Source organism: Mytilus edulis, chromosome 12, assembly GCF_963676685.1.
Source record: "Mytilus edulis chromosome 12, xbMytEdul2.2, whole genome shotgun sequence".
NCBI lineage: Eukaryota > Metazoa > Mollusca > Bivalvia > Mytilida > Mytilidae > Mytilus > Mytilus edulis.
In genome coordinates, this window is record NC_092355.1 from 63,216,588 (window position 1) to 63,242,965 (window position 26,378).

The following is a 26,378-nucleotide window of genomic DNA, read 5'->3' on the forward strand; positions in this document are numbered from 1 at the left end:
TTAGAGCGCAGTAAGGTCGTTGTAAGATCGAAAAGGTCGCAAAACCATCGTAGCGAAAGCGTAGCAAAGTCGCGATTATGTTCGGAGAGACTGCGCTACGATGTCATAGCGACGTTTTTACGACCTTACTACGACCATTACGTTCTCACAGTGACCCAACTACGCTTCCACTACGACTATTCCACGTTTGCACAACGCTGTTCAAGACCATATTACGAATCTAGCACACCCATGACGTCCTTATCACGATCTTCTTACGATCTGACTACGTTCATACAACGACCATCATGCTCATTGTCATTTTCACATAAAATATATCAAAGCATCTCAAGGTTTAGTTTGTTTGTTTGCAATTTGGACCTCTTGTCCTTTTTCTCTAACGGCACCACAACCATGCTTGACACATCTGTGTTATCCCTGCTATCGTTCACTAAAACATCGTCATTTGAGCTTGATGGACCAGCAACAGGTTTTGATTCAGGTTAAATTGTTTGGTCCGACATCTCTGCTGGATCAGGATTCGTTTCTATCAAAGCTCCCTCAGCCTCAACATTTACCCCTATCAACACATCCAAGTGGTATGGTAGACTTTGGTGGCATTACTGTGTTGTTTCCGAGAAATCTAAGTATTAATCAGCAATAGAAGGAATGGAACAGTATTGATACGAAACACGATGTTGACGTTATTGCTAAGAACGTAGTGAGATCGCGGTATGAACGTAGTATAATCGTGGTAAAAACGGGCTATAATCGCAGTATAAACGTGGTAAGATCGTGTTGCAATCGGATAACTCGTGGTATGGTCGTAGCGAGAATTTGATCACTCTGCCAATCAGATCAACTCGATGAACATGACTGTCCAAATTTCCACGACCAAGCTCAACCAAATTCTTGATCGGGCTTGTTAACGACTTCTACCCGACCGCCATCCGACTGTACACCACCTTAACTCGACAATTCACGACTCCGTATGACTCCATCAGGACTCCATCCCGACAACAAAATGAATGCTTATTCGATCATTCCGATCTTTACACGATCTTTACTCGACTAGCTAAGACCAAATCATTTTTCACGATCTCAGTCTGATCTCGACCAGACCAGATCAACTTCATCGTATATGGGTCGAAGGGATAATCGGGAAATGGTCGGATATGCACAATCTTAGTATTAAAACGTGCGAAACTTTTATTCCCCGCCGCTTCGGAGTGGGCATTACGTGTTACCCTTGTCAGTCCGTAAATATGTGCGTACGTCCCAACAATATTAGTTTTCAGTCTATGATTTTATTTTGCCTAAATCAAAATTAATGAAACGCCGTATACAAAATGCCTATTACCATAAACACATTTGAAATGCGAATTTAGATGGCTGTTCTTGAGTAATGACCCTTTATAATGTTATATATCCGAACTGGGGTATTATCAGTGTCCCATGGAAACATTCTCCGTTTATTTGGTTATATTCAGTAGAAAGTCCGAGTGAAATCATACAGTTAAAATATCTAAATAGAAATAGAATAGGCAAGGTGGTAAGAGCTCAGAGAGATAGATTAATAGCTGTGACGGAGCTTGAAGAGTGCATGGAAGACGAACAAGAAGATGTAGACAGCAACGGGCGCCGAGAAATCTAGGTGCGGCAGTGGCTGACACGACGACCACATGTGGGCAGTATGATAGACTTGCACTTACTCAACAAAGAGTAACCCAATGCTTATAAAAACCTCCTCATAGTTGACACTGATATGTTATGGTAGTTGTAATGCTTTTTTTTTTAAATGACATCACAAAATGACATTTGTAACTGGATTAGTACTTGTGTTAGATAGCAATATACATAAACTATACAATCCCCTTTTCCTTGCTTTCTTACAAATAAAGCGTACTGTTCGTATCATACATGTGCATAAGTATGTACTCAGTATTTTTCATAGATTTGATATCCAGTACTTGAATGATTAAAAATACTTATTTTCATTTTGCTGTATGGCAACAATCTGCATGCATTTGCTTAAAAATATTGCAAAAGGAGGGCAAAGATGTCACATATTTCCCCAAAATTTGACCCAAGAGTGCATTTCTTTCTAACCAAAGTTTGGTAAACGTTGTGTGCCATTTTTTATAGTTTGTTAAACATTACAGAAGTAGAAACAAATGCAGGTCGCTCCTCTATGCATATTTAATCTTATTGGCAGTTTTCATCTGAATCAGATGAATGTATGAAGATAGTGATGATAAAGCCTTTTTTTAAAGAAATAGTGTCTAAACTACTGAAATTTAGGTATTACCCTTCTTTCACAGCTGTTATTTTATGAAAGAAAGGAGGGTAATACCTAAAATTGAGTAATTTTAGACAATTTTTTGAGTTATGACAAGCAAGAATACGTTTAGATGATTGAATTAATGTTAAAGTTAAAAAGAAATGCATTGTTTGAATTAATAAAACGACAAACGACATACTTTAGACGCATTTGCAGCGAGTGTATAGTTTGTAAAACTTTGCAAAATCATGTTCGAAACCAATGATCAAAATGTGTGCACGCTGACCTGCTTGTATCGTTAGTGTAAGAAAGAAATTCGTTCCAAATAAAAATAAAATATTTGTCTTTCGTCTCCTTTTTGTGTGAAATTATGTCAAAAAGTTCACCGGTAAAAAGTTCGAATGAAACACAATTGACAGTAAGGTGACCTGTAGTTGTTGTTAATAATTACTGTGTCATTTGGTGTTCTGCGAAGAGCTGTCTCGTTGGCAATTGTACCACATCTTCTTTTTTTTATACTACAAACATTTCTAGACAAACGGACATATATGGACAGACAAAACAGAAAATAACCCATAAAACAGGTAAAATATGATATTGACGTTCCTATAAACCAATTTTGTAAGATGACTTAGTCATCAGCAGTCTAATAATGAATGTTATTGCACAAATATTTTTGAAAAATCCGCCGGTTCTATAATTGCAGGATTTTCTTCCCTTCCGGAACACATGAGTTCATCCGAGGTTTTGTCGGGTTATGTGATGCTAAGTTTTTAGTTTTCTACGTTATGTGGACTGCTGTTTGTCTTTTCGGTTTTCTTTTTTTTCAATGGCTGTATCACTTTGTTTTCAACCTTTGAGTTTGATTGTTCCTTTAGTGTCTTGCCTCTGTTACCTCTCCTTGCAAAAGTAAAGACAGAGTTATGAGAGTTTATCAGATCTGCATACACTTTTAGAGAATCGTGTAGCAGTCATGTGTTCTCGTGTATGGCCGAGTAGAGATTGAAGAGTGGTCGAATGTGGTCGTGAAGGGATCGGGTATTGGTCGAGTTGGTATGTGATAAAATAAATATAGAAGTCGCAGTTATCTGGAGGCGATCAGACACTGGTCGAGTTAATCTGGAAATGATCGGCCATTAGTCGAGCAAAGGTTGAAATGATCGAGGACTGATCGGTAAAATTTTTGTATTCCGACCAAACTCGATTTCTACACGATCCTTTCCCAATCAATTCGACCGCTACTCGATGAATTCTCGATCTCTTCTCTAGTGACTTGCTTCTTGGTCCTTACTCGACATGTCAAAAACTCTCGGGTAGAAAATCAGATCGATGACGAGCAAGATAGACTATCACGATCATCCTTGTCGATTCAGTCAGACCAGTCTCCCGATCACGTAAATTGTCTTGATCGAGTTGATGTGATCGGCAGTGTGAACCTAGCTTTATAGGATCATGATAATCATAACGGGATCGTTGTAGGAGCGTAACGAGGACGTAGTTTTATCGTGAAAACAACGACAATTAACATTTTCATGTCACTCATACCGAGACCTCACGGCGATCTGAATTAATTTAAGATCGCGATGAGCGTGGTTCGATCGTGGTCTAGTGGGACTGAGGCTTAAATGCCTTGTGTAAAATAATCCGACAAATATGCACGGTATCGAATTTTCGGCATAAGAAAAACATGTGTTAGAAAATTTTAGTCATGCAAAAATTAAAACGCAAAAAAAAATCCTACAAGGACCACTTATCTGCACATGAACATGATGAAAATAATGAATGGCACATGGAAAAGAAAAACGTCACATCGATATGGAATCGGTGTAAAAATGTGAATAATAAACAGATTTTTTATATAAAAAAAAACTTCTGAGCAAGTGTAACATGTGCAATATTAATGATGTTTAAATTTCACATGCAGGAATGTGTACACGGGAATGATAGAAACGCCGAGTGTTCAGAATTCAAAAGGACTTCTGATTTTCATAATTGGAAACGTAGTCATTGTCAACAATCAAAATGAGCAAAACTTGCATTGTATCTCTCCAACATGTTCGATACAAAAAGTTAACAAATAAATCAATTTTTAGAAAGTCAGATAACAAATGATGTACAAGTACGATTAGTTGGTGGCAGCAGTGAACATGAAGGTCGTGTAGAAATATTCTATAATAACGAGTGGGGGACAATTTGTGATGACAGTTGGGACAACAATGATGCTCAAGTTATCTGCCGTATGCTTGGGAAGAAAAGGTAATTAATATTTAGGTACATAAGTGTTACCAATTATTCTTTGTGTTCTGAGGCATACAATGATTTTTAATAAACTTAATATAGAACATACTTAAACTTCAATCTATATATAATTCATCAAATTGAATGTAAACACTACTCAAACTAGATGTGATCAATGTTCTGCTTCCACAAAAAGAACCCTACAAAACACTGGACGTAATTACATTAAGGTGTGTTCATTGATTTAAAGCCTTTTTTGTATTAAGTTGTGGTTTGACATTCAATATGACTTAATTGCTTCAAATTAGAAATTCAGTTATGATAACGTAAATTCTATTATTAAACCAGATCGATTGAATAAAATTTTGTAATGAAAATTTATATTGCACGTGTACAATGTCATTCACAGTAAACACATAAAGCATCGACACTTTTTTTAACTTGACATTTGATTCGTTATATATTGGAAGTGTTGTGATTGGTTATACTGCTTTTAATGAAATACACGGGTACAAGTATATGGCAAATATCCTTTTAAATAACATTCAAATGATCAATAACAAAAACAAAACACGTACCATGACCTTTTGGGATATTTCTGTTTTGAATTATCAAGATTTTTCAAAATATACGACAGAAGTTTATCATAGGAAACGAGCTTTATCAAAATCTGATATAGCCTGCAATAAATCTTGATTCATTATTACAGTTTTATACCGGAAATTATGTACCCAGATTTACAAAAAAAAAGAGACGATATTCCGTTCCCCATTGAAAATCGTCTTATTTTGAACGGGGATGTTTCTTTTGCCCTTTTTAAGGGGTTATTTTTCACAACTATAAGTTGCTTATCTGTTATGCTGTTTTTATATACTGTCCGAAAATATTTTACGGTTTACTTGATATTCTGTGGTTAACACACGTAACATGTCGAAATGAACTATTATATAATTCATTTATATATTTTCTGTCCTCAATGTTCTTGCATTTTTTGTACTGTATTCCTGTCATGTATTGTTTTCAATTTCATTGTATATGCAACATTGCCATAAAAGCGCGATTTTTGGCTACCCACAAATCCAGATTCAAACCACAATTTTACTCAAAATGTCACGACCAAGTCAGGAGAATGTCGTTTATTATCTAATAGTTCCTTTCTATGTATGTTGCATTATCGTTTGTTTTTTGTTGTACTTCTGTGTTTCTGTTGTTTTGTTGTCTTTCTTAAAGTTGTTGTGTTTTCCTAGGTTTTAATTTAAAACCCGGATTTGTTTTACCGCAATCGATTTATGACTTTTGAACAACGGTATACTAGTACTATTGCCTTTATTTAGGTTTCGAGGAACGTAATTTATTTATAGCTGTTACATTATTAAATCAGGACATTCGTTGCCTCAAGAGGGTGAAAGATACCAGAGGGACAGAATCAATGAACATATATCTAACAAAGTACTATCCCTCGTAATTTTTTTTTGGAGGAACTTATGGATTTTTGAAAGACTGGTATTTTCTCTACTTTCAAATACTGAAAACTACTATAACTATATCACTGTGGTGTTTGTCAAATATATTTTACTTACTAACAGTAATGGTGCTATTGCTAAACAACGTGCATATTATGGAGCTGGAAGTGGTCAAATTTGGCTAGACGATGTAAACTGTGTTGGGAGTGAAATAACTATAACACAATGTACCAACCGAGGATGGGGTTCCCATAACTGTGGACATAGTGAAGATGCATCTGTAATATGCGGAGGTAAATATATATAAGTTATAATTTACACATGCTTACACTCAAATAAATAGTGTTCATCTTCACTGTTTTCTACAAGTACAAATAAAGCATTTTATTATGATAGCGAAAAGCGATTTTTTTCCAAAGAAAGTCCATTACTGCTTACACACTAAGAATTAATCATGATATTCGATTTTTTGTCTAATATTGATTACAGTTGAAGTGAACATTTCACATCTGGCAATTATACCAACAATGTCAGAGAGCGATGGGATAATAGAAATGGTGGCCAATGGGCATTTTGGTTATCTTTACTGTAATGAGCAAACATACTGTCCTACATTGGTCTGTCAGTACTTGGGATACAGGTAAGTGCGAATATCTTCTAGAGTATTTATTTGAACAAACTTATGTTTGATAAAAAATATTCTAACAACACCATTGAGGATATGCACTGTGATTATATTGCTGTTGTGAGATGTCTTTGGCCGGTACATACAGTCCTTGGATGGTGTAAACTTCCCTCTAACACCATACACCATTACACCATACACCATACACCATTACACCATACACCTTGTACCATTACTCCATACACGTTACAACTTTGCACCATACACCTCTTTTCAAGATTTTCTTGTTACCATTGTAAATACCAACGTAATATCGCAATACAGTTCGGACCTTCCATTTTTGTGTTTCGTATGTATACTCATTTTTGAACTCTGTTTGTCACTCAACCCCACTGTGAATGCTATTTTGAATGTCTTAAGACATAACCATCTGATAGCAATCTTAAGATTTGTGATTCAAGAAAAGCTACACAAACTAAACAACTAATGTATCATTAGACAATTAGTTTGTTCTGAATATGATATTACGGATATTGTATTAGAAATATAGATATTCCTTCAGATCTGCATTTGAATGATTTATCCCCAAGTTGAATCAAAGTTCCAAATCATTTATTCCCAATCATGATTTCTGTGATAGAAGGTTACTGCTTTAATCATATTAACGAAAGCTATCAAACCAAAGCTTATGAGTTTTAGAGTTGAAATCATCTTTTCGAACATTTTACATACGACAACACGGGCTCTTGACCGTTAATTAATATTTTTTCCGTAGATACGAAGGATAAATTCCTATACTACAACAACAATGCCTTTTTTTTTAGACAGTAAAATTAAGGACATCCTGGGTTCATGGTGGAGTTCGTGTTGCACGGAATTATATGCCCCATTTATGGGCATTATGTTTTCTGGTCTGTCCGTTCGTCCGTCCGTTCGTTCGTCCGTCTGTCCCAATTCAGGTTAAAACTTTTGGTCGAGGTAGTTTTTTTATGATGAAGTTGCAGTCCAATCAACTTTAATCTTACTACACATGTTCCCTATGACATGATTTTTCTAAATTTAATGCCAAATTAGAGATTACAACCCAATTTCACTGACCACTGAACATAGAAAATGATAGTGCAGATGGAACATCCGTGTACTATGGACACATTCTTATTTGTTATGTTTTGTAAACCGTTATTTGGCTTTTCATTATTACTCGTTGTTATCAAATGGAATGGTATGAATAGTTTTTCTATGATATGAGCGCAATATTACTGTATATCATTACAATAAATTTACAATGAAAGCAGTTACGTCAATTAAAGTAAAATGATAGTCATTACCAAACTAAATAACCAAACTGTCTCCTCCCGTTTTTGGAATTGTTTGTTTAAATTGTGGCTGTTTGGTTTATTTATTCACTGCATTGCCTTCTTTTTATATTATGATTATCTTTATTTGATTCAATAGACCACTTTCGATGTTGTTGCATTTCTCTAAAAATAGTTGGTGTAAGTGAACATCATTAGTCATCTCCTTCCCGTATTGAGCATGCAGTTAACAAAACGATGCTATGTTGCACAAATTATTCAGCAAATAAAACAAAACTGTTATTAGGGAATTGTTATTATGAACATACGAAACAATAAATATTCCTAAATTAGCCTGTCTTATGACGATCATGAATACGTTCCGTGAACTTTAATAATGCAGACTACTGGCGGTCCCCTCTATCTGGTAAATGGCGTCATGAAGGTGCTCATAACTGTCAATAATTTACGGTGAATGACATAAATGTCAGTAGTCTTTTAAATGAGTATTGTTTAAATCAACACCAAAAACTCAAACAAATATAATCAAACTTTATGCAATTTTTTATATACATGTATATACATTAAAATAAAAACCGTCTTTAAAGTATCTTATTGTTTGCCATTTTGTTTTTTTAATATTAAGAGAACTGAAACCGAATATTGATTAAACATTATTTATATTCTAGCTCTGGTACTTACGAGAGAAGTTATTATGAATCGGGTTTATCTTATCATGAAGTAGTTTGTAATTCAGCAACAACACAGCTTACCGACTGTGGGATTACGTTTCTAACTTCTAATTATTATTTATCTTCAGTAAAGTGTGGTAGGTATAACATTAAACATACATGTTTTATTTTTGAAAACAATATTACAGAATAATTTCAATTGTAAGACATATCTTCGAAGACATTTTTATTCCCACTGCTTTTAAATAAACTCATAATAGATACCTGGATTAGATTTTGTAGTTATGCCAGACGCAAGTTTCGTCTACAAAAGACTCATCAGTGACGCTCGAATCCAGTACGAAGTTGATGAGCATTGAGGACCAAATTTTGCCAAAAACAGCGAAGGTAATCTATTCCTGAGGTCAAGCCTTAATCTTAAAAGATAGGAAAAGTATTATTGAAACTTACATTTGTTTGCATGTTTTCCAGAGGTTGTGTAATTTTCAGTATTTTTCCATTTCAAGTTGATGATAATGAAGGGATTGACTGCACGTTTGGATATAACTACCAAGGAGTATGTTCTTATAGAGCCAATAACTATGGGAATGGATGGTCCCTTGTCAATAACGGTAGGGGTAATTTGTTAACATTTAATGTCAAACGATGCAAAAAAGGCTAATCTTAGGACATAACTGCTTAAATTCACGTTTGAGAAAATGTAATAAAGATATCAAAGGGGCGTGCCAAAGAACGTCTTAAACACAAAAAAATTTGGTCAAAAAAAAATCATAATATAAATATCAAAGAACAAAAGACAAAAATATGATCAAGCAGCATATACTCAACCCTCTATGTTTGTCTTTGTGTACACAATTTGATAAATTTAATATTAATATCAGAGCAAAATATTATTTACATAGGATAGAATACCAATATCTACTACAAACTATTTATACTGCAAATTCATATCTCACAACTGTGTTTATCAGCATGGCAGGTTTGTTAGGATATTCTCATTTTTGACATTACTTCAATGATACTTCTGTTTGTTCCTAGCTTTGAATAAGCAATATGATTCGTGTCTATTGTTTGATCTAACACCTATTAGCAAAAATATAAATTAAACCATGAAAAATAAAAGGCTTGTGTTTGTGCAATCCACACACACGTTCCGCTTTTTCAATGTACAGAAGAGTGTTCACAGACATGATTTTCGATCTATTAAGTGCAAAAACGTAAATCATAAGAAAATTGACATAGCAGTGACTGTTATGTCAAAAAGGAACCACTGAAAGAGAATTTATAGATTTAAGATTAATTGACTATAGTATAATTTATGATCAGATGAAATAGTAACTCTATCGGGAAACCACACATTGAGGAATATAGATTTACATGTGACAAAAAGCATTTCAAAACTTTATTTTCTAGGGTATGCCTTGTACTCATACAACGGTAATACATCATCAGAATTGATATCAAATCCATTTTCAACAATTTCTGGTGGCAGTATACGAGTCAAGTTTAAGATCTTGTCATCAACTCAAAGATTACACTTCCGGCTATATACAGTACATACAATTGTTGATCTTGGGTATGCTGTTTCTGGTGAAACAAGTGCATGTCTAGACTTACCACCATCACTACTTGGACGTTTGATCGTAACAGGATATTCTTTGATACCTATTTCTAGTAACAGTCTTGTGGCATATGTTTATGATATAAAAATGTATCAAGCTGAACCATGTCCAAGTAAGTTTATCACAAAAGCTGCATATGTTTAAATGTTTATAGGTATGAAAGAGGGGCGAAAGATACCAGAGCTCGTTCATCATTGCCAATCTTGTCGAAAAAATCAAGTAATCATTATGTGTATCTTACTTATGACAAGGATTCATAGATGTGTGTACATCTAATGATATTGATTTCATTTTAATATGTTTTATCATGTGGGGAACTAGCATTACTAACGGGCTATAAGTTTTCAGTTACAAATGCTCATTCAATGGATTTTCCTGATTTTTTTCCACGATTGTTGTTAAAGGTTTATGTTTTGGGGTTCAAATAATTAGATCTTGCATTTACATGAAGGTTCAGACTTTTACACAAATCTAAACAGATAGGAACAGATTATACAACTGTGTGATATGTGTGATATAAATATATATAACGGTTATTGATTTAGAACTGTTTTATTTTATTAGAGCCTTTTCCCTACGGCGTATGTCAGTTCGATAGGAAATGTCATGTGAATATTGAATGTTCAACATCAATTGCTGATCCAATACCATTTAAATGGATAAAAACTAATGACAACACGACAGGTAATATTGTGTTATTCGATGTATTATAGATATATACATGTTGTGTACTTCCTCTACCTGTTCTTTTTTAAATGTTTTATTTTGAAAGGTACATTCATTATTTCCAAATATAATATTCATATCAGATCTACATGCTCTAGTTGCATTTATTTTTCTTTAAAAAAATCCTTGAGAACTTAGACGAGCAAGTTACCATAAATCTGCACACTACATATTATGAAATGTGTTCTGTATCACATTATGATGTTCTTCATGTGTTCTTTGAAAATTAAAAAAAAATATTTTAAATAATCAATATATTTATCAAAATACGGATGACACTACATGGACATGAGGAAAGACAATGTTTAAATTTCAGCGATGTAATGATTGTTTGTGTTTGATAATAAATGCAGAAGATCAGTATATCGAAGGTAGAGTGTAATTCAAGACCGAGACCACTTTGATAAAGCACTAAGGATTCATATAATCATATATATATGTTATAAGAGTGTACTTTAATATATTTACAGAAAACAAATATATGAAAGCTGGTGCATTATTTGGAAAACCCGGCGACAAGGCGAAATTTTCCATACCACTTAATGTTTCATCCAAGCAGAACATGAAATTCAAGTACAGAAACACGGCATCACGTACAAACAGTTCAGTGTCTAATTCGTTACAGGTATAATGATTAATCTGTCTGTTTTTTTATCATTTTAATGTGATGCGTAATAACAAAAAAACTGAGCAAATTGGTAGCAACTGCAAAAGACAAAACTGTATTAAGTCATTCAATTAAACATTTTGCATCTTTTTAGCTACTAATCAAATCCTTTAGTTTAAATTGCTGTTAATGCAACGAAATTAGACAACATTTAAAGCTGAAATGCAAATAACTTCATCAAAAATCTGTGTTTTAAAATTTCAAAAAGGACGTACAAGAATATGACATAAATCAAATGAATATGGAGTTTAAAACTTGTTAAACTGTAAGAACAATTAATACCAATAAATTCTTATCAGTTATCAAGATATCTGATAAATCTGTATATTATAGCTTTAGTAAACTTATGAAGTTGAGGTCATACCCTGCAAGATAACTAGAGATCACTCCAACGTTTTTTGGTTGTTCGAGTAACTCAGTCTTTAGTTTTCTATATTGTGTCTGTGAAATGTTATTTTGTTGTTTGTTTTTTGTCTTTTTCGTTTTAAGCCATTTCATTGTTATTTCTGACTTTTGATTTTTATTTCCCTGTTGTATATTGTGCCTCTCACTATTAGTCTCTGTATTTGGTCGTATAGCGTAATATTCGACAAATTTTGACGAAGCTCGCATGTTGATGCTTTTTGTTGTATTATGTGATGTATACCAAGAGTTTACACGCAAAAATCTTTTTGATAACTATCAAATTAACATTAATGCGATGGTAAAAGATAGTATTCTCGAATATGATATAAACTTGGATATAAACGATTGTTCTACATATAGATCAGTTAACCCATGGACTGTTCATGTCTATTAGACTTAATGTAGACACTCGAATCTTCTTACGTATGTTGTCATTGTACATAGATTCATGTAAATGCAGCAAACAATCTTGATAAATAAAATTAAAAGAAGTAAAAACAAATTGTTTTGCTTATTCACTTTTACTTGTTTGACATACATACCTTGTAATGTATATTTTAACTCGAATGATATAGATCAAACTTAGTTACAATGAAGAAACAGAGCAGATTTTCGAGAGTCTCAACATTAACACATATGGATCATGGGAACCATTTTGTGTATCAATGTTATATAGCAGAACAGGGAATATATCAAATGGTGATATTGAATTTATTGCAACAAGAGGTTCCTCATATCTAGACGATATAGATGTTGATGATGTTGAATTGATCGAAACAGGTTGTCCACGTAAGTATAAAAAAAACAAAATAAATATTTGCCTTCACTATACTAGACTTAGACTTCTTTTAAACTGAATTTTAGTGTGCGTTTTGTTGTGTGTTTCTTTATACTACATTTTCTAGAGGTCAAGGGGAGGGTTGAGATCTCACAAAACATGTTTAACCCCGCCGCAGTTTTTTTTTTAATTTTAGTTGATATATATGATTTGGAGTTTGGTACAACGTCTATTTTTACTGAACTAGTACACATTTTCTTATTAGGGGGCAATATAAGGTCCGTCTGTTCTTTTTTGGGGGGTTGTTGTTTCGTTGACATATTCCCGATTTCAAGTCACGATCTTGAATATAACTTTGGAATAGCGTAATTATATTTTCAAGCCAATATTATTTAAGGTGGCTGAGGCGTCTTTATCAACATCCATAAAATATTTCAATAATTTGTCAAAATGAAGTTTTTATCATGCTTTTTTCAAAAATTTAATACACGGTATTGGCCACCGGACTTTTTTCACGCTACAAGTTGTTCAAAATTGTAAGATTTTGTATTGACTATGCATGAAAATTCCAATGTTATGTGATGAAAAAAATATACACCATAGAATTTTAAGATAAAATGTGAAAAGATAGCTCTTAAAACATGCTTGAAGATTAGAAAAACAAAAAGACTCATTTTCTTGCTACATATTAAGATAGGTAAATTGAAACACTTTCTATTTAAGATAACTTTATCTGAGTTATTTTCCCTTCTATTTGAGTTATCAACCCTTATTTGTACAAGTATGAATTAAACAAAAATATTTAGGGTTTGTTTTTTAAAATAAAGCCGTTAAAATAATTGTCATTAACAGTCTTACACATTAACTAAATATTTCTCTGAAAATTTGCACACGTCATAAAAATCTAAAACAATTATTTTTCGCTTCTTCAAAACCTAAGATGTTGGAAATCACCCGAGCCACCTGCATTGTATTTGTTCATAGTTGCATGCGGTATAGTCAATTGTACATGAACCTGTTCTTTTTCTATATTTTCAATTGATTGATAACAATTAATATTTTTACCCGAAACATCATATTTCAGATTTTGCTTCATGTGATTTCCAATCGGCAACATATTGTCATTATACGAAAGTTTCCGATTCTAGTTTTTCTTGGCATTGGAAAACAAACAACTTGGCTTATAATTTTACACAGAATGTACCAATAACTGATGATACAGAGAAAACAGACAACGGTAAGTTCTTGTTTGCTTTTGTTTTATTATTGAAAAGCGTTTAAAAATGTTTATTAATATAAGGTAATAACGGACTTTGAAAATTCCATTCGACCCTTCACTTTGTGATAGACGGTGCTTCGACTGGGAAAACATCACTTGCTTTTAATTTATCGCCGAATACACAAAGCCAAGACAGAAAAAAAGCTTATACGTAACATTACCGATCGATGTTTAAATGACACATTTGTAAAAGAAGAACAAATATATACATAGTAGATTAAATGGTATATAGTTATCAAAGGTACCAGGATTATACTTTAATACACCAGACGCGTGTTTCATCTACATAAGACTCATCAGTGACGCTCAGATCAAAAATGTGGTAAAGCTAAACAAGTACAAAGTTGAAGAGCATTGAGGAATCACTATTTCAAAAAGTTGAGCCAACATATATACGGCTAAGGTAATATACTATTCAACAACAACAAAAAAACGATACACGACTTTGGAATAAAATCTATCAAAGAGTATTAATATAAAACAAAATGAGATAGACTATTTCAAAAAGCTTTCATTTTCAATGTATGAGCATATATTAATGAAAATCAAAACCTGCCGGAAAGAAACTAAATTTCGTGTTAACGATCATAGGGTGCAAATTTGTTTTGCGGGAAGTTGGATGAAAAATCGACACAAAATTTTCTAAGTACTAAATGAATTTCCAAATTCGTGTAAACATTTTCAATATGTTAATTAAGTTATGTTCATAATGGGTTTTTTTTTTAATTTTTGGTAAAAAAAAAAGTCTTTTTTGAAATCTCAAAAAATGAAAAAAAAAATATTTTTTTTCGTCTCAAATCAATGCTTTAAATATAAAAACAACACATTGTAAATTTGGCACCTTTCTGATTACTTTTAAGATTGTTACCGTTTATTTACTTTCACTTTACACATGCTGTCTACCATGCTGTCTATGGTAAATCAATTGAAAATGTATACATTTTTAAGATTTCTTGTGGGGCCGAATGTTGCTTTCACAAATTAACGAAGAAAGTGTATGATTTTTTTTAAAAAGAAATGATGGCAAACATTGCCTTTACCTTTAAATGAGAGGTTGGCTTTATTAGTTTGAACTTCTGAATTTTTAAATTGTCGTTTTATGTAAATTTTGTCAAGAAACAAAAATTCTTAAAATGACGTCATGAAAGCAATTTTTTTTAAATGGATTTATATTTCCATGCTCATTTAGTATTACTAACTTAAATATTGGTCTTATAAACGAAAAATATCGTCTTTAATTTGAAAAAAAAGTCGTGTATCGTTTCTTTTGTTGACTGGTTTACATTCCTGGGATAAATAAATCAACATAAAATTCAAGCAAAGTGTAAAGATACACACGTTTGCAATTCGCCGTTTCAGAATCTAATGCATCCTGGGTAATATTTTCAAAAGTGTACACCACAACGTTCTGATTGGTTAGAAATGTCATAAACAATGGAAATTTAACCAATGACGTGGCGTTATTTTCATTTTGGGGTACGAACAATGAAATTACCCATGATTCTTTAGATTCTGAAACGGCTAATTCCCATCATCGATTATTGTTAAAGGATGGTTTGAATATGACCCCATTTATTCTTATGTGAGTCCCTATTTGGTTAACAGTTTAGTGTTTTTGCAAGAGTTATCGGCATAAACACGATAAAAGAAAGATATTGAGGCAGATGAGATCACCATTTAAATCCTGAGTAATTTTAAATTCATACGAATTATATTTCAACTCAATGCCTGAATCAAGCGTAATAAATGTGCTTTAAATCAGTATGATTATGTTGTGAAATATCTTCATTATCTACAAAGAAGACTATTACCATGCATCTGTAACTTTTAAGAAGTTGCATTTTGGGAGTCATTGATATCAATTTTATAGGAGGATACATGTACACATCAAGTTGTCAACCCTTTGGGAATGAAAGTAAAGGTGACAAAGCTAGTCTAACGACACCCTTGTTTGAAATTAAATCATCAATATCAAAAACAGTATCATTTTTCTACTATATGAATGGCTTGAATACTGGATCATTTAGAGTCTACGTAAACACACATCTTGATCCTGTAGTGTCAACTGAGGTTAGTAAATTAGAAAAACTGTGTATTTCTTATACTGTGCTTTTATCACTTTGCTTTTCATACATTTTATAGATTCCTCTCCAAAATCCGTATGTTTTATGATATATTATTCAAAAAGTATGTAATAACGGTAGGATAAACATTCGTCATTTAAAATTTGAAAATTCCTATTTTAAGAAAATGAGGAAGTTTATTTACAACAAAAAGATCTGGATCATAAATCATTGTCAATGAAACAAATATCAATCAATAGACCAACTATTTTGATCAGAATACTTACAACATTGCAACGTTACGACCCATTATGATGTGCAAAACTGATATCATTAATTACAAAATACCAATTTTCAAAACGCTAGATATAACTTAACTGAAGCAAATTAACGATATGATTTGTACTTGGATGAAGCTCAAAGCCAACAATACTTATAATTGACGGAAACTTTCAACAATACTATAAACAGCCCATAATGAATGTGACGGGTTTAAACATGTTAATCATCATAGTTCTTGATCATTTGTTGATAAATGACAAATGACGATTAGTAAAAGTGTACCAGGTAATAGGAAACTCGTACTAGTAATTATTATCATGCCAAGTAAATTTGTATGCAGATGATAAGATCATATCTTTCAATGGGTTTGTTGGCAAAACGAGATATAAGTTGTTTTGTCTTTTTTAAATATTTCAACTTTAAATGATGTTTGTTGAATCTCTACAGTTACTTGACATGCTTATATTTTCGATAATCTATAGCTTATATCTTTTGATAGGTGTTTTCCCTCAATTCCTCACAAGGAAATGATTGGTCCTTTACCTGTATTAACCTTCCAAGAGAAAATGTTACATTATCAATCACGTTTACTGCTATATTGGGCGAGGGATGTAACTCAGTATTTGCTGTTGATGATGTCACGATTTCAGATGGTATATGCGCAGGTGAGTTTTCCTGATAAAAGTAGACTGTGATTACCAATGCTGAAATTTTTCATTTGACTAAAAGTTATTATTTAAAAACATTTAAAAAATAAATAGTAGTCATTCAATAAAAATAGTTCATGAAAATTCATATTATAAGAGTATCTTACTTTAAAAAAGTATGAGGTCACATTTCTGTTTTTAAAAGTAAAATGAATGTAATGACAAAACTGTTGCAGACCACCTGAATGAGGTAACATGCAGTTTCGAGGGACAAAATTCCTGCAAGTATTCTACAAATAGTACCACAGGGTCCAACTATCAGTGGACTAGACGAGGAGGGAGGACACCGTCAGAAATGACTGGCCCCTATGGCGATGCAGATGGGGACTTTAATGGTAAGTGTTTATTTATTCACTTGACTACATAGATACTTGTTTCTTAAAAAATGTGTCTATGTCAATATCACTCTTTTTAGATATGGCAGCTGCTTACGATATGCTATGTTGATACGCAGCTCAATTCCCGATCATAACAATGGACGGAAAACTTTATGAGCAATAATAAGCATTCCCTTTTCAAATAGATCTTTATAATCATGATAATATAAGTACAAAAAAGATGGACATATTAATAGACTGATAGATGGATAAACAGACATATATTATAATTATTGCTTTTTCGTTTTGTTTTTTGTCCTATTTTATAATCCACAAAACTGTCAACTCAATATACTTTGTTGAAACAGTAGAATTATTTTTTTAAGCTTTGAAAACTTACAGACATAACAGCAAAGATGCAACTGTAAAAACTTAACAATTTACTATTTTTGTGTTCAATTGTCTTGAATACTGAACTATAATCTGTTATTAGTATTTTTGCATATTTGTCTAAAGTATACAGTTATATAATTGGTATAATTAATTGTACCGCAGTGCTTTTTTTAAATATTTTATTATCATTTCAGGTCATTTTATGTATGCAGCGAGCTCCAATGGACAACCGGGGGACATGACATATTTATCATTTCCCTCATTCATTAGTTACAATCCAAGCAGTTTGCATTTCTCTTACAATATGTGGGGTACCGATATTGGCACTTTGGATATCCAGTCACAAAGCATTGCCTCGTCTATTGTTACCAAACTTTGGAACAGAACAGGAGAACAGAGTCAATACTGGACCAAGGACTGTATTCCGATTACAACAAATATAGTACAGATAATTCAATTTGTAGCAACCAAAGTCTCGGGAAGTAATGGTGATATCGCAGTGGATAACATATATGTTGCTGAAGGCAGTTGCCCAGGTATTGAATGCGTAAAACATATCACATATGTATCATATTCAAAATTTCACTGTTATTGGTAACTAGCTTAAAAAAAACATTGGCTTCTTGCATCCTTTCATCTTATAAAATTGATTATTCCTTAACTACGTTACGTTTTAACGTCTTATCTGAATTTTAAACCATTACGTATGGTCACGAATGCAGTTTTGTTTGCCTGTGTCCATTGAAGATATGAGAAAAAATAATAGTTACTGAAATTATTTGTAATTGACATTTGTATATACCAAATTATTAAATCTATGTTTGTATTCATCTTTATGCTATTTCAAAAAGTGTACGAATGGTTTTTACGAATAGAAATACACAGTATAACAGCATAATTTAAAATAATGTGTTTGGAATACAGCCACGATTGCATGGCTTTTTACGGTTAGGTATTGAGAGTCTTATTATCTGAATACTGCTAGTATATAACATGATTTACATATCATATCATTTATTACGCAATAATTAGTCTTTCTGGGTTTTTCAGTACTTCTTTTTTCTTCACTGGCGATATCGTTCGTAAATGAAAAATAAAACAGCATGCGTCCGAAGCAATTTTCTGAAATGACACTCGAAATTGCAAATATAAAGAAACAACATATAATGTGATTTTCCTTTTTTCTTTCGCAGATAAAAGCTTGGTATGTGATTTTGAAGATAGTACTTTTCTATGTGGATACATCAATGGGACATCTTTGACAAATGAAGGCAGTTGGGTATCAGTATTACATAACTCTGACAATGCTGCCGCAAAGGCTAGTACTGGAAACGGTAAATTTTTTGTAATAACTTGAGTTAGAATCATTGTCAAATGGTTATCTTTTCATGGCTCATTATTATACTAAATGTATAAACTTCAGATTTAATGCACATGTAAGGAAGTCTATCTTTTCTTACACCCACTCGGCTAAACATGAAAGGAGTTTGCGCTTAAACACTTGAAGACCCGTACAGTCATTTAATTAAAAACGGCTGACGTGCGTTTTGTCTGAAGCATTTTGTAAGTGACGCTAGAAGAGAACATTAAAAAGACTTTTATTTAGGACAGTAGTAAATGCAGCATTATGTTAAAAAAAACTGTATTATTTTGTTTTGTTTTGATATTTGGATAAGCAGAAAGATTACTTTATATTAAAAAAATGTATGGGGAGTTTTAAATATCAGAATTGTTTTCATCAAAACATTGAAATTTCATTGAAAATATGTATTACATACACATATATGCTAAGGGATTTTTATGACATAATGGAATAGACAACTTTTATTTTATATTAAATCAGATATGTCATTCAATAAGGACGGGCTATGGTAAAGGGATATAATTGAAGAAAATTTGACAATCTCATTAAGAAAAAAACCCGGAAAACTGGAATTCTACATACTTGTGATGGAATAATACTTAACATATATGAACTGCTTGCAAACAATCTGACAATCTTTAACTAAATTTTATGTTTGACAGAAGGTCATATTTCCAAGCGTTTATGTTTGCAGGAAGATTTATATGGTCTGCATCTAACTCAAATGAATCAATTCTATTATCACCCGAAATGACAGTATCTTCACCAACATGCATAACTTTCCAATATTATACCAAGTTTCCACAACCCTTCGGTGGATATCTGTCTATATATATAATAAAAATATCATCCAGTAGAAATGAAAGTTCTATTAACGTTTGGAGCACAAATACAGACACTGGAAATACCTGGAAAACCGGCCAGTTTGAATTAACTATTAACAACACAGATTACCATTACCGTATGATGGTATACAAGTCAAACGGAGAGGTTGGGTTGGATAACATCAATATTTCAACTTCAGGATGCATTATACTATGTGAGTATGCACATTTTCATCATCTAGATATACGAAGATGTAACATGAGTGCCAATGCGACTACTCTCTCATCCAAGTCACAATATGTAAAAGTAAACTGTTTTTTTAGTTATGCGTTATGTGTTTTGTCTTTATGACGTTGTGTTTTTTTTTTTCTCTTTTGACATGTTTTTTAAGTGATTATACCACTGTACCACTATTTTTCGACATTTTCACCAATTATATCTGTTTTTTGTTCACATATTGCTGTCAATAACAAAAAAAGATTTGTAATTTGTATCATAAATTTCATTCTGGTCTAGATTGGTTAAAGATACATATATTGATTATGAGATATTTGTCATTTCGGAGCTTTTTTACAATTTAATATGCGGTATGGGTTTTGCTCATTGTTTAATTTTGTTCCGTCACTTGTAGTTGTTAATTTATATGTCATTTGGTCACTCGCGGAGATTTGTCTAATTGACAATCATACCACATCTTCTTATTTTTATACATATAATACCTCTGAGAGCGACACAAGTTCTGTATGTGGAGTCTCTTGTTTCTTGTTGTATGTTCTAACGTACAGTATTTATTACACTAAGGCACATTGTTTTATCTTAATTCTTTTTGTCTCTAGCAAGCAGTGTTAGTTGTGATTTTGAAGCTCCATACATGTGTGGGTATACTAGTGATGCTATGAATGCCAGGCAAGTGATATATCAAGACTGGATATATGATCACACATATCAAAATAGATCAGGTAAGAGTACTTGCTTCAAATGAAGTAGTTAAAGCCATTTAAGAACTTTCTCCAAATAAAGTATTAAAAACTAGTAAAATCTCAAAAACACTGAACTCCGAGGAAAATTCAAAAAGGGTAGTCCTTAATCAAATGGCAAAATCAAAAGCTCAAACACACCAAACGAATGGATACCAACGCTTACCCTGAATTGGTACAGGCATTTTCTTATGTAGAAAAAAGAGATACCCATGTTTGAATTAGGTCAAATCCATTAATTCATCTTGAATAGACTCAGGACGAATGGAGCTTGAGATTTGTAAACACGTTTGTATATTGTTCAAATCTATATTTTCGTGGACCACGAATTCAAATATTCGTTACAAAACAATTTTGTAAAATACAAAGAACAAGATCATTTCAAGTAAATTAACATTTTGAATTATTCGTCTATTTTTTACATTATTTTACATGTTGATTTCAAGCCATTATGAGTGTACATGTATATAAAATGTCTTTGGCATGTCAATAACCTAATCTAAATGGCGGCATGGTGGAAACCGAACATTATTATGTATGACGGACAAAAAGTGTTCCCACGATTTATCAATGTTGCTTTACATATTTTTTACATTGTAAGCTTTAGGTTTTTAACATAAACAATCTTAAATTATGTTTTCCAGGAACATTTTATGGAATGGTTAGTTACTTGGGATATAGTTTCAGTTTTAACTCACCAGTTCAGAAGGTGTCGACCATTTCCTGTCTGTCAATGTATTATATAGGTCACGTGAACCTATTTGAATTTAATATTGAATACAAATCGAGGAACAGTTTCACTAATACCAGAACAAACTTTTCAGATGCAACTCTTACAGACTTGTCTAATGTGTGGAAACCAGCTCAGGTAATAAATACAAAATAAGTCTCGCGATTTTAATGTATAATGAAATGTTTATTCAAAATAAGAATTGTATAAAAATGTTTACACTCAAGATAAATTTCATTTTATTGATGTTTGCAGTTCCAATACAGTTTTACTTTTTTGAAAAATATTTTAAAATGAAAACTCAAAAGTGATGCAAATATAAAATAATTTGAACCAACCTCATATGAAAACACAAAATGCACAATATTTTCTAACACGTTTGTATTTGTGTAAACTACGTATAAGGGCACGTGTTCGTTTCTAAATTCCAATAAGTGAATAGAAGAGGGACGAAAGATACCAAAGGGACAGTCAAACTCATAGATTGACAATCAACTGACAACGACATGGCTAAAAATAAAAAGACAAACAGAAAAATAATAGTACAGAAAACACAACATAAAAAAATCAAAAACTAAGCAACACGAACCCAAACAAAAACTAGGGTTTATCTCAGGTGCTCCGGAAAGGTAAGCAGATCCTGCTCCACATGTGGTACTTTTCATGTTGCTTATGGTATTACAAATCCGGTAAATAGGCTAATTCGGTAGGTCACATTCGTGAAAAGGGAAGGGTATTGTAGTTACGACATAAGGAACATATCCGATCTCATCTGTTAAACTGTTTTCCATAACGGTCAACCAACTCGTGATGGCGTCCGTAAAATTTACGAAGGGATGACTTCTGTTTCACCATTTGAATCTCTTGGTTTAATAGCTTCCTTGTGAGTAGCAATCCTCTATCAAGGAAATTATGATAGGAAAAACAATCCCGGTAATATCGTATCAATTGGGAAATCTTTACTCCGTATGCAGGTGCTGTTGGAATGTTGCTACATAGAAATGGAAAGTTAACAATTGGGAAGCTGAAATCATCTCTTTTGTCGTAAAGTTTTGTTTTCAACCGACCCTGATTGTCAATTTATAGATGTAAGTCACGATATGAGGCAGCATATAGCATGTGTTGCCTGTCTTATTTTTCCTTGTACATCTACCTGTTAATTGTTATTGTTTACAATCAATTTTTTTGATGTTTTAAAGGCAAGTTTGAAGTGTTTCTTATTTATCCGTTTGTAAGTGCAAATTAACTGATTGCTATCATTGTGTTTAAACTTATAAAGTAAATGATATTATAATTGCAATCAGCTACTTATTCTATGGTTTATGTTTTAGTGGACAGTTGACCCAGGAGAAATTAAAATCAACTTTTTGATAAGCGATTACAATTATGATGTAAAATACTTCGGAATAGATGACGTCAGATTAACCCCTGGAGAATGTCCTTCTTTGGGTATGATATTACATCGATTTTTTTTACAATGTATAATTTATCAACAGAAACAGTCCTTGATAAATACACTGTATAAACCATGGTCCGACTCTGCCAGTACAACATTACCGGTATAAAAGGTGTTACAAGTATCGTCAATGATTGTATGCATTTGAGGTATATTTTTATGCATGCTTCCTGTCCAACATATGTTAACTGAAGTTAGTTAGATATTTGTATTCATGCTATTACTACCTGAATCTGATCAATGTATCTCTATGAAAACAATAACTTTAACAGGATTTGTCTTCAGTCATATCTTTCATCTACTTTTTGAAAATATAAGTTTTAAAAAATCTCTTTCACGATTTTGTGAAATAGAGACATGAGTATTCAAAACCCGTTTAGTACGAATTATAATTGAAATATGTTTATGAATCAATTAAATTTGATCATGTCAAAATACAATGATAATATGATCAGTATGCACAAAGGAGACACACACAAGTTGAACAAACTGATGAAAATCTTATTTCCCAAGTAAAGTAATTGGGGAGACATTGAAATTGCTATGTCTGTTCATCTGTTCGTCCAATGTGATCGTTTCACATTTCACTGCAACTTCCCATTACAGAAGAATAATTTAATTGATTGCAGCGTGTCCACTTTATAAGTGAGAACGAACAATGTTGTCAGATGGTTGATTCAGAATCTATCAGACACATGTTTCCTGTCTCTTCCTCTTGGAATAAGGAGGGGCAGGTTCTAACAACAAGACAGCGTGCGTCGTTTATTTTTTAATTTGGTTTAAAATAATTAAAGTTATAAGTATGACAGTTCATTAATATTTCAGTTTAAAAATAAAACCATTATTGTATTAAATTCCAAGATCTAAAAGCTAAACCGATGACTTCTTAACGTTTTATAGAACGACTTACCAATCTTTCACATATTAATTATCAAGTTAATCACAGAATACTGAAATGAATTTTCCTATTAGTGTGTCCTGGTAATCTTGTTCCTTGCCATGATGATGGTATATGTATACCGGAAAAAGTGGAATGCGATCACATATTGCAATGTCCCTCTGGTGAAGATGAAGCTGATTGTCGTGAGTAGTCTGTAGTTATGAAAGAAAGTTTTATCCATAATATATACCTAGCGACGCGAAAGAACATAGACATGTTCATTCATCCCTTATTCGGATAACAGACAATGAAATGTGAAATGCTGGCATACATTTACAACGTGTGCAATTTCGTGAATGAGACAATATCTCGAATATTTGAAGTCAGGATCAAATCACATGAGTCTTTCTTGAAAACTATTTCAAATAAAATCAGTATTATACAGATCAATTTTTTTAACGTCAACTTGGAAAATTTCATGTAAGTCTTGAACATTAAAGCAATAAGGCCATTATTTAGGTTCTTTATCTGAGTTGACATGGTTTAAGATTGAACATTTTATTGACCTATGAATGTGTCGTTAAAATCATGATTCACTATCGTACAGAAACTTGGCACTCTCCAGGCAAACAGTATCAAATGTAAAATCTGTATGCTCACTGAACAAGGGTGTGTATTTCTGAGACCAGCTTAGCTGTATCGGCTTCGGTGTGACTGCCAAACTAAATTATAGAAGCAAGCATGTGAAATTATAAAAAGATCAAGCACCGATATGGTCAATATTCGCAAATGTTCTAAAATTTTTATTTGATTGTTAGAATTAAAACATATGTTTATACCACATTGACAATCAACTCAGTATGGTTTCGATTGGCCAAAAAATATCGAATAATTCAAATATCAATATGAAATCTATTTGACATACTAGTGGCCCAAAAAATGTTCTCGTTGTGATAATTATTATACTTCACAAAGCTGCCAATTGAGCGTTTGTGGACAAAGTAAATATAAACCTTTGCGAATATTTCTGCTTGCAGACCCATGTAGTGTAATAATATCCTAATGACTTTATATTCTAGCTGTTGCTATCAATTGCGACTTTGAAAAGCAGTATGCTTGTGGGTACTTACTTGGAAGCAATTTTATCTGGAGAGATGCCTTTATTCATCATCTGCCAGCTGTTGATCACACTTTTGGTCAAAATGGTACAGGTAAAAATACAAATTTGATTGATGCGAAGAACATTTAAAAACAAAATATTCAGACTAGGTCCTATCATATACAACCTTGGGTAGATCAATCTTAGTATTTGAAAATAATTTGTCAAAATAAAAATGTACAAAAGATTACTGTATCAATTATATTTCATGTTAGCACAGGATTAATCCTTACATGGCTGGTAAAATCCTCGTGATAAAATGTACTCAAGCATTTGCATCGATTCATTAGTTGTTAAAAGCACATTATAGTCACAGGTATTGTTCCTATTATTGTTATTTGAATCCATGTGTTTGATGAGTATATGTGACCCAATAGGAGGATTAAACAATATGGAAAAAAAATAATTTGACTGAAATCTATTTGGTTATATATAGCAAATGTGCATCAATCATTCAGATTCAGTATGATTTAGATATAAACGCATATTGTAATAGGATTTCACTCAAGAGAAAACGTTTTTGGGCAAACAATTAGTGATTCAGTTAACGAACATGCCATACATCAAGAGATCAAGCAACGAACTATTTTAACCAGAAATATTGTATTGAATCCCCCTTCCTCTTAACATTATTAAAAAGATATCCAAATATTATTAAACTATTCAAAAATATTTATAACTTTTTCGTTTAAAACAAAATAAGCGCATCAAATTTTTTTTAAACTTCAGGTCATTACATGTTTTTCTCTTCTGACTCGAGAGAGACTGGAACTTTGACCTCCCCACCTGTTGTAACATCACATGGTGGTTGTGTCAAATTTTACTACAATATGGAAGGTGGTGTGTCAGCAGAACTGAAAGTTTACGTACAGATAACTGGTACCCGGTCAATGGTGTTTTACGCAAACGGAATTTATATTGAAAGAGATGAATGGCAGGAAGGATATTTTTGGTTACCCGCTGGGGTGACAAGGATTGAGTTTGTCGCATATGGGGATGTCTCATTTTTAAGTCCTGGCATCGTCGCTATTGATGATGTTTCTTTCACAGAAGGAGTTAATTGTTCAAACCATGGCAAGTATATACTAACAGTTAAACACGTATAGGCTGATATCATTAACAAATTCATCCGAGTTGTAAAAATGTATCATAATATTGTTGCAGACAGAGACAAAA

The 26,378-nt window shown here is 32.5% G+C and overlaps 1 protein-coding gene across 1 annotated transcript in view; it reads left to right on the plus strand.

Moving 5' to 3' along the window:
- The window catches only part of LOC139498920 (MAM and LDL-receptor class A domain-containing protein 1-like), a 114,504-nt gene that overhangs the window by 57,298 nt on the left and 30,828 nt on the right, over window positions 1-26,378 (plus strand). The window contains exons 44-65 of the mRNA XM_071287510.1: window positions 4,354-4,516; window positions 6,085-6,254; window positions 6,451-6,601; window positions 8,571-8,710; window positions 9,080-9,184; window positions 9,987-10,307; window positions 10,760-10,879; window positions 11,392-11,546; window positions 12,569-12,782; window positions 13,856-14,008; window positions 15,921-16,120; window positions 16,895-17,060; window positions 17,279-17,437; window positions 18,007-18,348; window positions 19,006-19,146; window positions 19,870-20,214; window positions 20,837-20,959; window positions 21,622-21,845; window positions 23,039-23,156; window positions 24,136-24,246; window positions 25,123-25,254; window positions 25,932-26,276. Of these exons, the coding sequence (XP_071143611.1) occupies window positions 4,354-4,516; window positions 6,085-6,254; window positions 6,451-6,601; window positions 8,571-8,710; window positions 9,080-9,184; window positions 9,987-10,307; window positions 10,760-10,879; window positions 11,392-11,546; window positions 12,569-12,782; window positions 13,856-14,008; window positions 15,921-16,120; window positions 16,895-17,060; window positions 17,279-17,437; window positions 18,007-18,348; window positions 19,006-19,146; window positions 19,870-20,214; window positions 20,837-20,959; window positions 21,622-21,845; window positions 23,039-23,156; window positions 24,136-24,246; window positions 25,123-25,254; window positions 25,932-26,276 (4,098 nt within the window). The remainder of the gene's footprint in view (window positions 1-4,353; window positions 4,517-6,084; window positions 6,255-6,450; window positions 6,602-8,570; window positions 8,711-9,079; window positions 9,185-9,986; window positions 10,308-10,759; window positions 10,880-11,391; window positions 11,547-12,568; window positions 12,783-13,855; window positions 14,009-15,920; window positions 16,121-16,894; window positions 17,061-17,278; window positions 17,438-18,006; window positions 18,349-19,005; window positions 19,147-19,869; window positions 20,215-20,836; window positions 20,960-21,621; window positions 21,846-23,038; window positions 23,157-24,135; window positions 24,247-25,122; window positions 25,255-25,931; window positions 26,277-26,378) is intronic.